The sequence below is a fragment of the Thamnophis sirtalis genome, unplaced genomic scaffold (assembly GCF_051295495.1).
Source record: "Thamnophis sirtalis isolate CommonGarterSnake01/CBP01778 unplaced genomic scaffold, rThaSir2_p1.2 scaffold_2, whole genome shotgun sequence".
NCBI lineage: Eukaryota > Metazoa > Chordata > Lepidosauria > Squamata > Natricidae > Thamnophis > Thamnophis sirtalis.
In genome coordinates this window covers 118,677,950-118,693,045 of record NW_028261382.1, presented here as the reverse complement: position 1 = coordinate 118,693,045, position 15,096 = coordinate 118,677,950, and the positions used below count along the sequence as shown (strand labels likewise).

The following is a 15,096-nucleotide window of genomic DNA, read 5'->3' as shown; positions in this document are numbered from 1 at the left end:
ATATAGGATAATTGGGGTCTTTTCGGCTTGGACATCAAACACTTCACCCCAAATACATTAAATCATGCATAAATGTCTGGAAACAGTAGAGAAGAAATGTATTTAGATCCTTGTATTTGATATGTTCATCTTTGTATATTTTAGATATTCTTTACTGAAATGATGTCTATTTATCCAAGTATATCTTATTATGTATCAAATAAAAAGAAGCTAAACTCTTCCAAATAATTGTCACGTCGGATAGAATAGGGATGCAGCATTTATTGGCTATCAACATCCTTTGTGGACCTGTAAATTTACACTTTGAGAAAATTTTGATGTCTTAAGCCTTGCCAGACTTAAGGAACCATTTTACTCCTTAGTTCATGCATTTCCTTCCTGTGATAAAATGGTCCCTGGCCTAAGTCACTTTTTGAGTATGTACATTGATACATTATGTATCTTTTGAAATGAGAGAAAGTTTGCATGGTTAAAGTAAATTACAAATTTCACTGAGGGATCCTTGATGCTCTCTGAGCTTGGTTGTTTTCTTGCAGATGTTTCATTACCCAAATGAGAAAATACCATTAGTGCTAGCCATCTTTTAATCTCTTAAAGATTTGAAAAAGAAAGGTTTTTCAATATGGATAGATTATTTAACTACATAAAGAATTTGATATATGCTGTAGTTGTAAAGGTAAAGGTTCTCCTTGCACATATGTGCTAGCCATTCCTGACTCCATTTCAAAGCTGAAGAGCCAGCGCTGTCTAAAGATGTATCCATGGTCATGTGGCTGGCTTGACTAAACGCCAAAGGCACACGGAACACTGGTACCTTCCCACCAAAGGTGGTCCCTATTTTTCTACTTGAATTTTTTACATGCTTTTGAACTGCTAGGTTGGCAGAAGCTGGGACAAGTAACGGGAGCTCACTCTGTTATGCTGCACTAGGGATTTGAACCATCAAACTGCCAACCTTTGTGATTGACAACCTCAGTGTCTTGGCCACTGAGCCACCGTGTCCTTGTGATGCATATACACCAAATATATATCCTCCTTCTTCTCTTATTTCTTCATCCTGCAAGAAGGTGGCTCTATGGGGACACTAGGCTGAGATTCTCAGTGCTTCAAAAGGACAAAACTATGGGCTGTGCAAAGAGAGGGATACTTCGGGACATTCAGAAAGGTGCAGGAATTAACTCTTGTTTAATCCTTAAAACTATGGTTATGGCTATGGTTTTCCCAGTTGTAATGTATGGCTGTGAAAGTTGGACCATAAAAAAGGTTGAGCACCAAAGAATTGAGGCATTTGAACTACAGTACTGGAGAAGACTCCTGCAAGTCCCTTGGACTGCAAGTCGATCAAACCGGTCTGTCCTAGAAGAGATCAACCCTGACTGCTCTTTAGAAGGCCAGATCCTGAAGATATAACTCAAATACTTTGGCCACTTAATGAGAAGGAAAGACTCACTGAAGAAGAGCCTAATGCTGGGAACAATTGAAGGCAAAAGAAAAAGGGGACAACAGACAATGAATTGGCTGGATGGAGTCACCAAAGCAGTAGGTGTGAGCTTAAATGGACTCCAGATAATGGAAGAGGACAGGAAGGCCTGGAGGAACATTGTCCATGGGGTCGCAATGGGTCAGACAAGACTTTGCAACTAACAACAACAACAGATCCTTAAAACAAGTGTGTATTTTATCAGTCCTTAGACTCTATCTAACCCATATACCGTACATTCCAAGTGATATAGGTGCTCCCGGCTCTAGACTGACTCCGAATAGTTCACAGTATAAGAACTAGTTTTTTTTTTTTTTAAATGAACAGTCTACATAGAAAATTGTAAACTTGATAGCTTATCCTGGGACAATCAGGGCCTTATTGTCCTCCAAAACATTGTCAAGGTGAGCACCATTCAGATCTCAGAGGAAAACTCATTCCATAAGGCAGACACCAAAAGACTTAACTAAACTTCCATAAATTTAATAGAATTTCCTCCCAGCCAAGCGAGCTGATCATTGATCAGCTAAATGGCTTGCCAGCTCTTTTTGTCTCTCTACTTAGCATATGCTTAGTACGCTTTGTGTCTGAAAATAAATGGAGCTATTTCCAAGTCTGCCCAACAGGCTTTTTATTTCTTTTCCCTGGTATTGTTTTCTTTTCTCTTTTTTAGACATGCCTGCATAATTTGGAGAAAAAGAAAAGGAGACTCTGCCCCAGAAGTTACATGTTGCTCTTTATGAAATGACGTGCTATTCAAATATTTCAGTGTTGCTCTTTGTGGAAATGATGTGCTATTCAAATATTTCAGTGGCACAGATTATTTTTATCCTTTGAGACTATAATAATTAAACCTTGCTAAATAAATGGATTAATAAACAATTCCTAGATAATGGATATTTTTTTTAAAAGAAATTAAGAGAATGTGCATATATTTTTCATAAAATGCCATTTAATAGCAAAGCTATTCACAACTAAAGTTTTTTTTAATTAAACATTTGATGACTTGAGCCATATTTTCCTTAAGTGCTTAATTGAATGTTAGTCATAATGCAGATAGACTATCACCTGTTTTCAACTATCACAATTATGATATCTGAAGAAAAAAATAGTATGTCAACTCTAAATTGAAAAGCTATTAACACCGTATGCTTGGTGAAATATGCAGGTGAAATTAAATAATACTTGACTCTCTCTTTTTCTTCAAGGAATTAATTTTTGTGTTCTATAATGCTTCTGCTCTGCAATAGAATAAGATGATGGAGCCAGCAGTTTCTGAGCTGAGGGTGGAATAAATATTTTAAAAAGTCAAATAGATGGTCAAGACTGCATAATTCAAGCCCAGTCACACAGTATATATTTCTGATGTTGATACCTATACTGTAGTTCTGATCAATAGTAAAAGGTACCACCCAAACACATTTAATCTGGATGGTGAAACCTATGAGCTGCTCCCCCCATAGACAGGAACTTCTTATGGAACTTCCATAGAGCCAAGGTGGCGCAGTGGTTAAATGCAGCACTGCAGGCTACTGCTAGATCAGCAGGTCAGCGGTTCAAATCTCACCGGCTCAGGGTTGACTCAGCCTTCCATCCTTCCGAGGTGGGTAAAATGAGGACCCAGATTGTTGGGGGCAATATGCTGACTCTCTGTAAACCGCTTAGAGAGGCCTGAAAGGCCTATGAAGCGGTATATAAGTCTACTACTACTGCTATTAAATTATCCTGTGAGACAATGATCTTGAATGGCAAAGGTAGAAGAATCAAATTGTCCCTGTTCACCAATATATGTCAAATATACCAGGTCTGGTCTAGTATGAGGGTATAAATACTAAGGTCACATGGATGGGTATATATAAAAGATTCCATAGTGAACTGTAATTTCCAAAGTGTTTGCCTTTCTCCTTTGTCTTGTATATGCAATGTAGTAGACCCGTGATGACGAACCTATGACACGCATTCCACAGCTGGAATGCAGAGCCATATCTGCCAGCATGCGAGCTGTCAGCTCCGGCATGAATGCCCGCACTGGCCAGCTGATTTTAAGCCTTACAGAGGGCCGGGGGAGGCAGTTTTCACCCTCCCCAGGCTTCAGAAAAGCCTCCAGAGTCTGGGGAGAGTGAAAAACAGGCCCAATGGGCCTACCAGAGGTTTGGAAATGATTTGAGGCTTTCCTGGAGACTGAGGAGGACAAAAATGGCCTTCCCTGGTCCCCGGGTGGAAATACCAAGCTCAGCTTGGAGGGGAGCTGTGTGGTGGGCACGGTCGGGGAGCATGGGTGTGTATGTGTGAACATGTACATGTGGGTTGTGCTTTGCATTATGGGTGCCTGAACCCATGCACGCTATTATGTGCATGCACTCACATTTTTAGCACCCAACAACAAAAAGGTTAGCCATCAGTATAGTAGACCAAAGGTATACATTAGCTCTGGTTCTGCTTTTGATGAGGGCTACTCAGCTTCGCTGGCAATCTAGGACACACCATTTATTGATTGCATACGAATAAAATTATATCTCTTCAGAGTGATTTTATTGCTTTAGGCAAACCAGGCACGCCACCACCTTCTAGAATATTTTTTTTAAACCTCTCTACATGTGCCTATGGATGGAAGACTAAAATGAGAACAAATAGCATCTATTCTTTTATTAGAAATTTAGACATTGATTATGACATCTTTAATTGAGTTGCTAGGTGTGGATTTTTAGCAATATATTTGAAAGGTCAATATTTCTAATAAAAGTAGTAGTAATTTTCAGGTTGCAGCAGTTTCAATTAAAGGTATTAAGAATGATGAATACCCATGAGTTCAAGAACCTTACGTATTAAATGATAATAGACTAAGTGTATTGTAACATTATCATTTAATAAAAAATGAAATTTTCTCTGCACCTTTTGTGTTTAATAAAATACAGTTAATAAAATATACATCATAAAATGAATGTTTAGGAAACTTCTGATCTGTTCATAGATACCTTATTCCTGTCCCTAAGCATTACACAGCTTCTGCTTTGAATTTGTTCAAGTTGCTTTTTTATAAAATAACCAAAGATATTTTTTATTGGAAATTTTCAAGATCCTTGCTTTTCCACTCACAGATGGGATAGGATGGGATGGGATGAGATGAAGCACTGCTTATCTTTTTCAATTTATGGTCTACATAAATTTTGGAAAGTTTTTGCTAAATAGTATCTCCCCCTTCCACAAATGGCTGATTATTATTCTGATTGAAATGAGTCAAGTGGCATTTGAAATAAACAAGTTATCAAAGGTATAGATTACCAAGTGAATAGAATTTTATGGAGTACCCTGGAAAGAAAAGAAGACTATATTATTTGTACATAAAAAACTATAAAAGGAGAGCTGGTGCCAATCTAGAACATTTGACTCATTTGAATCAACCACAACTATGAGGAATAAGTTTGGCTGAAAAATTAGGACTGCCCCAAAGTTATTCAGTGAATTTTCATGTCTACATACTGTATTAACTTCAATCATGGATCTTTCTAATCCTAGTCTAACATCTTAGCCACCAGGTCACTCAATTGTTTAGTCACTTCTGACTCTTCATGATTTAATGGACAACTATTTTCCAGGATTGTCAGCTACTTTGAAGTCTTGTTAGTTTGTGCTTGACATCAGTAATTACAGCCAGCCATCTCATCTTTTGTCAGCTTCTTTCTTGATTGTCTTCAAATTTTCCAAACAGCTTCTTAAAAGCTTCTTCTTCTACAGTATATGTCCAAAATATTTAAGCTTTAGCTTTATTATTAGTGCTCCAGTGAACAAATTGATTTTACTGTGTCTGGTATTTAATGATTTGCTCTTTTTGATATTCAACAATTCTTTCCAGAAGCACAGTTTTAAGGCATCAGATTTTCATCATTCACTGTTGTTGATGGTCTAGTTTTAATCTATATAAAAGCCAAATACCACTCACCTATCACAAAATCTCCAGAACTGTAGCCTACAAACTTAAAATTTGGCACATATGTTCCTCTTGGCTTCTAGGTGCTCACTTAAAAAGGATTTTTTGAAATGACCATCAGATCATTAGTATTTTTTATACAGTGTGTGTGTGTGTGCGTGTGTGTGTGTGTGTATGTGTGTGTACACACACATGTGCACACACACACACACATTGTATAAGAAATACTGCCAGTTACCTCACAACCCTCAAACTGGCAGACATTGCACTCCTTCACTCAGGAGCAGTCTTGAGCTCCTTACAGTGCTAAACGTAGTAAACACCAAAACGTCTATGTCTTCCACCTTTGGAACTGCTAATAGACTCAAGGTGGTGGGAGTGATATTCCCTTATGTGTTTCAATCACTGACCACCACTGAGACAATAGATTAAACCGGAGTGAACCGGATTTCTCTTGCATTGCCCGATAACATAGTTTTGTCATGAAGCACGGGCATCCAACTAGTAGCCATATATTATGATTGAGAGGACCATGTCTGCAGTACTACTTGTGTTCTTTTACCCATAGCACAGGGTAAGAAAAAGCAAAGGAAATAAGAAGACAATGCACATAAATAACTTTTGAATGAACATTTTCAGGAATGGTTCACATTTACCCTCTAGATATTCCTCAACTTCAAATCAAACTTAGTCAATATTAGATAGATAGGTAGGTAGGTAGGTAGGTAGGTAGGTAGGTAGGTAGGTAGGTAGGTAGATAGATAGATAGATAGATAGATAGATAGATAGATAGATAGATAGATAGATAGATAGATAGATAGATAGATAGATAGATAGATGATAGATATGCTGGTCTTGTTATATTCGGGTGTTTTCCCGTGTAAGATTGAGATTGTCAAGACAATCTCAATCTTATATGGGAGAAGACCCAAATACAACAAGAACAGCATACCTACACCTGTGAAAATCTATGAATATGTGTGTGTGCGTGCGTGTGTGTGTACACACACACACACACACACACACACACACACACACACACACACACACACACACTGGTGTTTATCGATGCAAACCAAAAAGTGCATGCAAGACATCAAAGTAAGCAAATATATGCTAAAAAGATTTTTTTAAAGTGCTTAAAACCTTGGCAAGAAGGTGGTGTGCCATCCATCTGCAATCGCTCTCCTAGTCGACATGTCAGAATCTCACTACCAACTAATGTAAAACCTGGTAGACACTGGTACCTTATTATGTCCCCTGTGTAATTAAAAAAAAAAAGGAGGAAAAGAGAAAAGATTGTAGTTAAACAGCAATTAATGGGGACTTTCAGTGTTGACAATATCATTGATTAACGAAGCACATTTCGCACCCTATATAATGTTAAAATGACCACTAGCACAAATAGGTTCCATTAGACAGAGGAAATGATGTGGCAAATAAGCCACCTAATTTGTCATTTCATGCCAGCTCTGCTATTAATGTGACTACCACACATTTGCACGATTGTGAATTTGTGGAGTTGAAAAGCTTTATATTTTGTTGCAGTTATTTCAGCAATTAAAAAAGAGCATCTAGTTTTCTTATTTCTAGTATAATTTCAGAAATTATACATATATAATAGCCATCAAGTTGACTCTTCATAACCACATATATAGAATTTTTTCCCCATGATAGTCTCGTACATAATTAGATTACCAAAGATCAGGTCCCACAGACAATTTATTACATTACATTTTTTTTTGTTGGTGATCATTTCCTTCTAAATATTTCATTATGCATTTAATGCTTGAACTTTGAACATTCCTAAGCACAGTAACTTTCCCTGGAATCAATCAATCATCAGTCTATCTGTCTATTTATCTATCTAGACTGACTTCAGTATACTTACTATATGTTAATAAATGCACTTTATAATTAAAACTGAAGGAACTAAATACACAAACTGTCCTATAGATGTTACAGTTTAATTACTATGCATGAATTGATAGGATAATGCAATGCATTAGAAAGGCACAGATAGCAAAACATGGTGCTTAAATGAAACACTCCTCTTTAGAGCATTAAAGCAGTCCATCCTCTGGAAATCTTGCACACCTGTGAATTCTCTGCCCTACTCTGCTTGCACAGCACTTTTGCTTCCTTTCTCTGAACATAAATGTCCTCTGTGTATATGAAAGCATGCACAGAGAATCAAGAAATTCTTCTTTCGCAATTTTATTCAAGCATTTAAATATTCCAGAGTACATGGCTACTTTTATGTTTCTCAGGAGGCTGTTTCACCTAACATTTAATAAAAACCTTGTTTTATTTCATTCCGAACTGTGGCACTTGGCAGTATTTACCAATATTCTATTTTCCACACATCTGAATGTTTCCCTGTGAATTCTACTTTAGCGTTAACATCTTTAGCGAGAACACAATTTGAAACAGCTGTATCAGTAAGCAGCAGAATGATTTCTTAAAACCTTTACAGCAAGTGAACATCTGATCGAACAAGCAAACTGGTTTTGAGGAAAATGGTCTTGAGCATTTAGCCAGGTAATGGACATCAAATTGCCTCTGGCTGTACATGTCTGTCTCCTCCATCTGCACATTATGCTGCTTAGGATCACAGCCAAACCCTATTGGCCAGATGAAGAATGCCATAGAGTGCAAAAGGTTTTTCAACAGCAGTCAACTGAAGTATCTCAGCGGGACCATATAACTATAAAATAGGGCTATGGTAAAAATAGGAAAGGGCTCTTTGGATATACCTAGAGTCTCTGGGGAATTTTATAATAGGATGTCTTGATGCAGTTTTGTTACCAATAAAATCAGCCTTGAATAGCTGAAATTACTTCAAGGTGTGTGGACAATTTAAAAATAGAAAATACTATTTTTGCCATGAGCCAATTTAACTGTTAAGCACTCTATTTTGGGAAAGAAAAATATGACTCTCTTTCTTTTTCTCCTATCTACCTACCTACCTACCTACCTACCTACCTACCTACCTACCTACATCCCTACCTACCTATTTTTCATCAATCATTATCTATCTATCAAAATCTGACTATCTAACTATCATAGTTCTTGATTTACAACCATTAGTTTAGTGATGGTTTAAAGTTACAACAGTGACTTGTGAATGTTTTTTACACTTATGACCTTTGCAGTATCATCTCGGTCATACGTTCAAAATTCAGATGCTAGGCAGCTGAATTTCTGATGGCTAGCATCATCTATGATCTCCTTCTTCTACCTTCTGATAAGTGACGTCAGTGGGGAAGCTGTATCCACTTAACAGCCATCTTAAGTACTGCAGGCTATTTCTGCTGTCTGCCAGCTGCCTGCAATTCATCAGTTTGAATCTACCCCAGGCTCAAGGTTGACTCAGCCTTCCATCCATCCCAGGTCAATAAAATAAGGACCTAGAGTGTTGGGGGCAATATGCTGACTCTGTAAACCACTTAGAGAGGGATGGAAAGAACTGTGAAGTGGTATACAAGTCTAAGTACTATTGCTATTGCTAAAAGAGATCCTTTGTTGCTCACTTAGATATATTCATAATTATATATTTTATTCAATTGTTTATATCATAAAAAAGCTAAATGTAGGAACTTCCACATATATGGACATGCATGTTAAATATGATTTTTTTTAATTAAATAGATGTTGTCTCTATAAATATTAACTTTACCTATTTCAAATTCATCATCCTCAGTCAGAACTTCTGCATTTGGTATACTAGGTGGAGGCTGACACACACGAAGTTGATATGCTATGAAAGAAGCAGAAATGTTCCAATTAACACACCATTCCAGTTTATGTTATAACAATAAAGACATTGGTAGTGAAAAAAAATAGCTACAAGAAATTACAGGGAAGCTAGCTTGCATCTAACACCACTCACAAGTCTATTACAAATTATTAGATTTATAAGATTTAATGATGATTTGTTTTTTGTAGGGAACATATGCATCCATTTCATAACATTGATGACAAACACCTTTATTGGCATTTGTTGGTATATTTTATATTGGTAAAATATATGTTAGTCCTGTTAATTAGATTCACAACTGTTAGTGTGAACAAATATATCTACCAAATATGTGCTCCTTAAAGGCTACACAAAACTTGTACCTCTGTACTACATTCCAAATTATACCATTCATTTTTATTAAAATGCTACAGTGTTTTTATTTTTAAAAATGTTCCCTTATATAATTTGTAATGAAAAAAAAAGGTGTAATAAGATGACTTTCAAAGCATTGTCTTCCTCTCCTTGCTTCTTTCTACTCTTGATGTATGCTATAGAAATCAATGTATTATTATTATTATTATGGTTCATTTTACGTTCAGTCAGATGCTTAGACTGGATTTTTATCCACCTATTGAATCCTTCCCAAGGACCTGGTATTGGGCGATGTTGTTATTTGATGGTATTAAAGGCATCATCACAGAATGTAAGTTATTCCAAGTAATTGTGAATGCCATCACTCTACTAATAATTCCCTCATCATTGTCAAACCATTCACTAAGACTGCATTACTATTACTATTAATCTTCTCATCGTTCCTATCACCCATCTCCTCCCACTTATGACTGCAGGACTGTAACTTGGTCGCTTGTATCCTTACAATTTATATTGATATTGATTGTTTCCTGGTTGCTTATTTGTACCCTATGACTATCATTAAGTGTTGTACCTTATGATTTTTGATGAATATATCTTGTATTTTATGCACACTGAGAGCATATGCACCAAAGACAAAATCCTTGTGTGTCTAATCACACTTGGCCAATAAAGAATTCTATTCTATTCTATTCTATTCTATTCTATTCTATACTAAAGCTGCCTTTTGCAATTGATTGATGGGAATTTTCTCAATGGGACATTTCAGGTGCAAAGTTTTTCCTGCTCTGTTATTAGATTCTCATTCTACCTCTTGGCTTACTTATAAATCCTCATGTTGACTGTCATGCAATTATTACTTCCAAGCAGAAATCATTTACCAATCCAATTAGGAATATGTCCTTTGTGATTATTATTATCATTACAAAAAGAAAAGAATACACATGCACGCACATCCTTTAGGTGTACGACACTCACCGTGGTAACTAAGAACAAAGAAGCCACTTGTTGTAAAATCACTATGGAACTTTATTAGAACCTGATTTGAGGTGCTGTAGACAGATTCCAATGCAGTATTGCCACTAAATTGACCAATTTGTGGTGAATTTTGCTCAGGTCCATCCCTAGAAGAAAGAGAAAGGCAAAAGGAAGGGAGGGAGGGAGAAAGAAAGAAAGAACAAAATAAACAATGAACAAAAAAGAGAGAAAGAGAGAGAGAGAGAGAGAGAGAGAGAGAGAAATCTTAGAGTTCAATAAATTTCCATTTGCTTTAAGTAAACATTCAAAGCACATCACAAGTGAAATGAAAGCAAGAAAACAAGTAATTCTATCAACTAAGCCACAAGAGGCTAAATTCATAGAGAGCATTTGTTTGCCTTTACATTATTTTTCTTTTTTATTACAATGAAACTTGAGATAAAATGTACACCAAAAGATACAGACGTATATCAACAGATGTACAGAGGTAGTTCCTGGAAAACGCAATCAGTTTGTGTGGAATCCAAATAAATAAAACTAATAAATAATCATACAAAGCAAACAGCCTAGATTGAACACATCGTTGTTTGCAGTTAGCTAAAATAAAGTTCCACTCCATTATTTTTGTTTATACTATTTCGTGTTACTCCTGATATATTTATATTTGTATTTGCATTTTGCTCTGGCTACTCCATCTTGAAGTCTCTAGGATGGTAAATATAATATTTTCCCTTGTTGTTTCAAATATGGGATTTAAAGTAGTTTGAACTTTTCACGCTTTTTTCCATTATGTGATATGATACATGGTGTTTTACACACTCACTCTCTCTGTCACACATGACACCTTTTGGAATTCATGAGATTCTATCTAATATATTTTATAGATGTTTGATATTCCGAAAACTATGTTTATAGAGTTGTTAGACACTTTTATGTTAATTTACATAAACATTTGCTGCAGTTTTCTGTAATATTAACATATCTACAAATACATGTTTGTTTTGTGTTTGTTTAGTAATTATTGTGTAAATATTTTTTACCATTAAAAAAATATTTTGCATTGATTTTTAATAAGAAACCTAAAATACAAACAGAACCTTTACATGATAGATAGATAGATAGATAGATAGATAGATAGATAGATAGATAGATAGATAGATAGATAGATAGATAGATAGAGATAGGCAGGCAGGCAGGCAGGCAGGCAGACAGACAGACAGACAGACAGACAGACAGACAGACAGACAGACAATGTCTGGACTATGTTTTTTTCCATACATTTGAAATAAGGAGTCATTTGGCATATTATATTTTAAATTCATTTACACAGCAGAGAAATAACTCCAATAACGCAATATGCTAATTGTATAAGAAATATAGAAATAAATGTGAATTTTGATTGAGAACCAAGTATTTGTCAGTGATGTATCAACCTTACATGTGTTTTATCACAAGTAGGTGGAATTATGTTCAGTGATCCTGCATTAATAGGTTGGGTGTATTGAACATAAATTTATAGAATTCACAATGTAAGTTTTATAAACATGCAATTATAGAGATATTTTTTTTCAAAGACACTGCAGAAGATCTTAACTGTAATTCTAAACCTAACTTATAGTGAACAATATTAATAGTGTGATTACTAATTGGGACAACATTCCCATCAAATACTTAGAATAATAAACCAATATTTCAATCATCAAACATCTGAACTATTAAATTAATCAAAACAGTAATTTTCATTTAGTAATTTTGCTTGTTCCTATGCATGACTCCCTCCTATGTATGATTTTATTATTGCATAATAAAAATATGGTAATTTTTGCTTACCAAACTGTTATAAAATCATATATTGGTTCAGTTTGAAGAACAGTAAAATTGATATAAATGCCATTTCCTGGTGGTACTCTTACAAGCCAAAAACAGTCTTGAAAATTTGGATATTCATCAGGGTAGCCAGGTGAATATATTGTACCATTCATAGCAGTTATATTTCCTCCACAAAGAGCTATGAGGGAAGAAGGAAGGAAGTTAAGTGTAGTAATTTCATAATATTTATGCATTTTCTAAATAAAATGTAATAGGAAAATATATATTTTATTGCTTTAGGATAAAAAAAACCAAAACCAAATAAAATGACCCCAAATACAGACAGCCCCCCCGCAAACCTCCCCCCCCAAACCAACACCTATTATGGATTTTTAGAAACCTTGGTATTTTTTACCAATTGTTTACCAATTATTTTAACTTCATAAAATAATATTAAAAAGTTCATTAAACTGAAAACTTTTCAGAATGAAGAACATCAGAAATTGTTCATCAAGAGAAAGGGAACATGTATCATCAATTGAAGGCCACAGTTCTAGAACTACAAAGTTTTCTCAACTTTGAAGAGTAATTTTTTAGCTGCACCCTACGCTCAATAAATCCATGTTCTTATTGAGATGTATCTTATATATATATAATTCAAATGTACATTCTTATTATTAAACCATTTTCACATTTGTAATGTTCTATCAACTAATATATATTAAATGTGATACTATTATTTGTCATTTTGCAGAGTGTTTTTTTTCCTTTCCACTTTTTGGTTTAATAAGGTGTAAACCAAAAAGTGGGGGGGGAAAGTCTCTGCAAAATGACAAATAGTAGTATCACATTTAATTAATTAATTAGTTAATTAACTACATATGTAGTTTTAATATTTGATTCTTTTTCTACCTTTTTGTAACTTATAAGCTGCCCAGAGTCACCTTCTATGGGAGATGAACAGCATAAAAATTAAATTAAATTAATTAAATTAATTCAATTAAATTAAAACAAGTAGAAAAATAATTAAACCATTAAAACATGTTGAGGTTTTAAAACCATATTGAAACCAGATCTAAGAGACAGATAGGACAGGGATTAGATCTTCTTACCCCTTCTTATATGCAATAGAATAGTTAAAATTCATAAAGCTGCTTCCAATGCCAGTCAGTCAGTTTATTTGCAGCAGGAATATTAATTTAAAAACATGTACTTGGCTTACTACACAGAACAAAATGTAATGTAGATCTTTGATATTGGCCATGCTACGAGTCTAGTGTAGAACTAATGAATGTGAATTGTAATCAACCAGAGAACAGATTTTGAAATACTTGCTGTTTCCCTTAAGCAATTTTCTTCTCATTTCCTTGGATATCATTCTGTTGCTCAACAGTCAAACCACTATATAGATCCTTATCCTACTTTCAACCGGTTGACTATACTTATTTTTTTCAAAGATTGAATTTAAATTACAATATTTGAGCTTTTAATAGCTGGTGTTGTAAAATATCAAAACCAAACATAAGAACTAGAAAGTGTCTGTCTGTCATCTATCTATCTATCTATCTATCTATCTATCTATCTATCTATCTATCTATCTATCTATCTATTTTTCGTCTATCTATCTGTCTGTCTATCTATCGAAAACATACCTTCACACCTTGGAAGAGGATGGTTCCAGTTACGACTGATTCCGTGAAGGCAAGTAAGGGCTGAATTTCCAATTAAAGTGTATCCAAGAAAACACTCGAATGAAACAGTCTGTCCTACAGTAAAGTCAGTTCCAATAACAAATCCATTTCGGAAGGGACGTGGATCAGGACAACTTTGCAATTGATATGCTGGGGGGAAAAATATGTTGATGTACCATAGACAGGAAAGGTATTTCTTGACAAATAATTTAAACACCTCTTTTTCTGTGTGCTTCTCTTTCTAACACATGTACTCATGTACTCAAATAACAATAGGATATTCCTAATCCTATATCTTCATTTTTTAAAAAAATATATATTTGAATGACGCCATTGAATTGAAGACATCTTACTCATCTATATTTTCAGTTCGGGTTTTGCGTTACTGCAATATACTTGATCTCTAATAAACTATATCGTTCTCAACAAATGGAGCCCAAGATCAGTTTTATTAAAAGGTTTAAGTTGTGGCAGGTCTGGCAATAATGACAAATCCCCCTTGGCACACAACACCTATGCATTCTTTGGGCTTACTTATTAATAGTGAATTGAATTCAATGGGAGCCATACCACATGACAACTTTTTTATAAGACAAATCTTATTTAACCTCACATACTGAAATCATCCATTTTTGTAATATCTTATGAGAACTGCCAACTTGGAAGGAAATCAGTCCGGGGGGGGACGACCAGGTTTCATAGAAACTGTTCTTTTCAAGAGGTTTCTGTTTGACTACTTTAACTGTACCATTGCATGCTGTGTGTGTGTGTGTGTGTGTGTGTGTGTGTGTGTGTGAGATTACATAAAAATAAATAGAGGATCTAGTAACCATGAAAATTAATTAGTCAGTAACATTGTAGATCACTTCAAACACAAACAAGACTGCAATCTGTTGGCAATGCTCTAATTTGGGATAATGGACTTAATGGTCTATTTTATCCCACTTTATTTTATCCTATGATTTCCTAAAATGAGATCACTGTGAACCAAAGACTAAAATAAACTGTTCTTTGTATTTTGATAGTTTCTCTCCGGTTTTAATCATTTGCTTTGCATTGTAACATTATTAGCATTTATAACAAAAAAAAGGGTTAT

The 15,096-nt window shown here is 35.0% G+C and overlaps 1 protein-coding gene across 1 annotated transcript in view; it reads right to left on the bottom strand.

The window, feature by feature from the left end:
• CSMD3 (CUB and Sushi multiple domains 3) overlaps positions 1–15,096 on the bottom strand; it is a 669,496-nt gene that overhangs the window by 102,860 nt on the left and 551,540 nt on the right. Inside the window, exons 43-47 of the mRNA XM_087706764.1 lie at positions 13,962–14,150; positions 12,331–12,508; positions 10,501–10,646; positions 9,088–9,168; positions 6,555–6,668 (exon numbers count right to left, since the gene is read on the bottom strand). Coding sequence (XP_087562890.1) covers positions 6,555–6,668; positions 9,088–9,168; positions 10,501–10,646; positions 12,331–12,508; positions 13,962–14,150 — 708 coding nt within the window. The remainder of the gene's footprint in view (positions 1–6,554; positions 6,669–9,087; positions 9,169–10,500; positions 10,647–12,330; positions 12,509–13,961; positions 14,151–15,096) is intronic.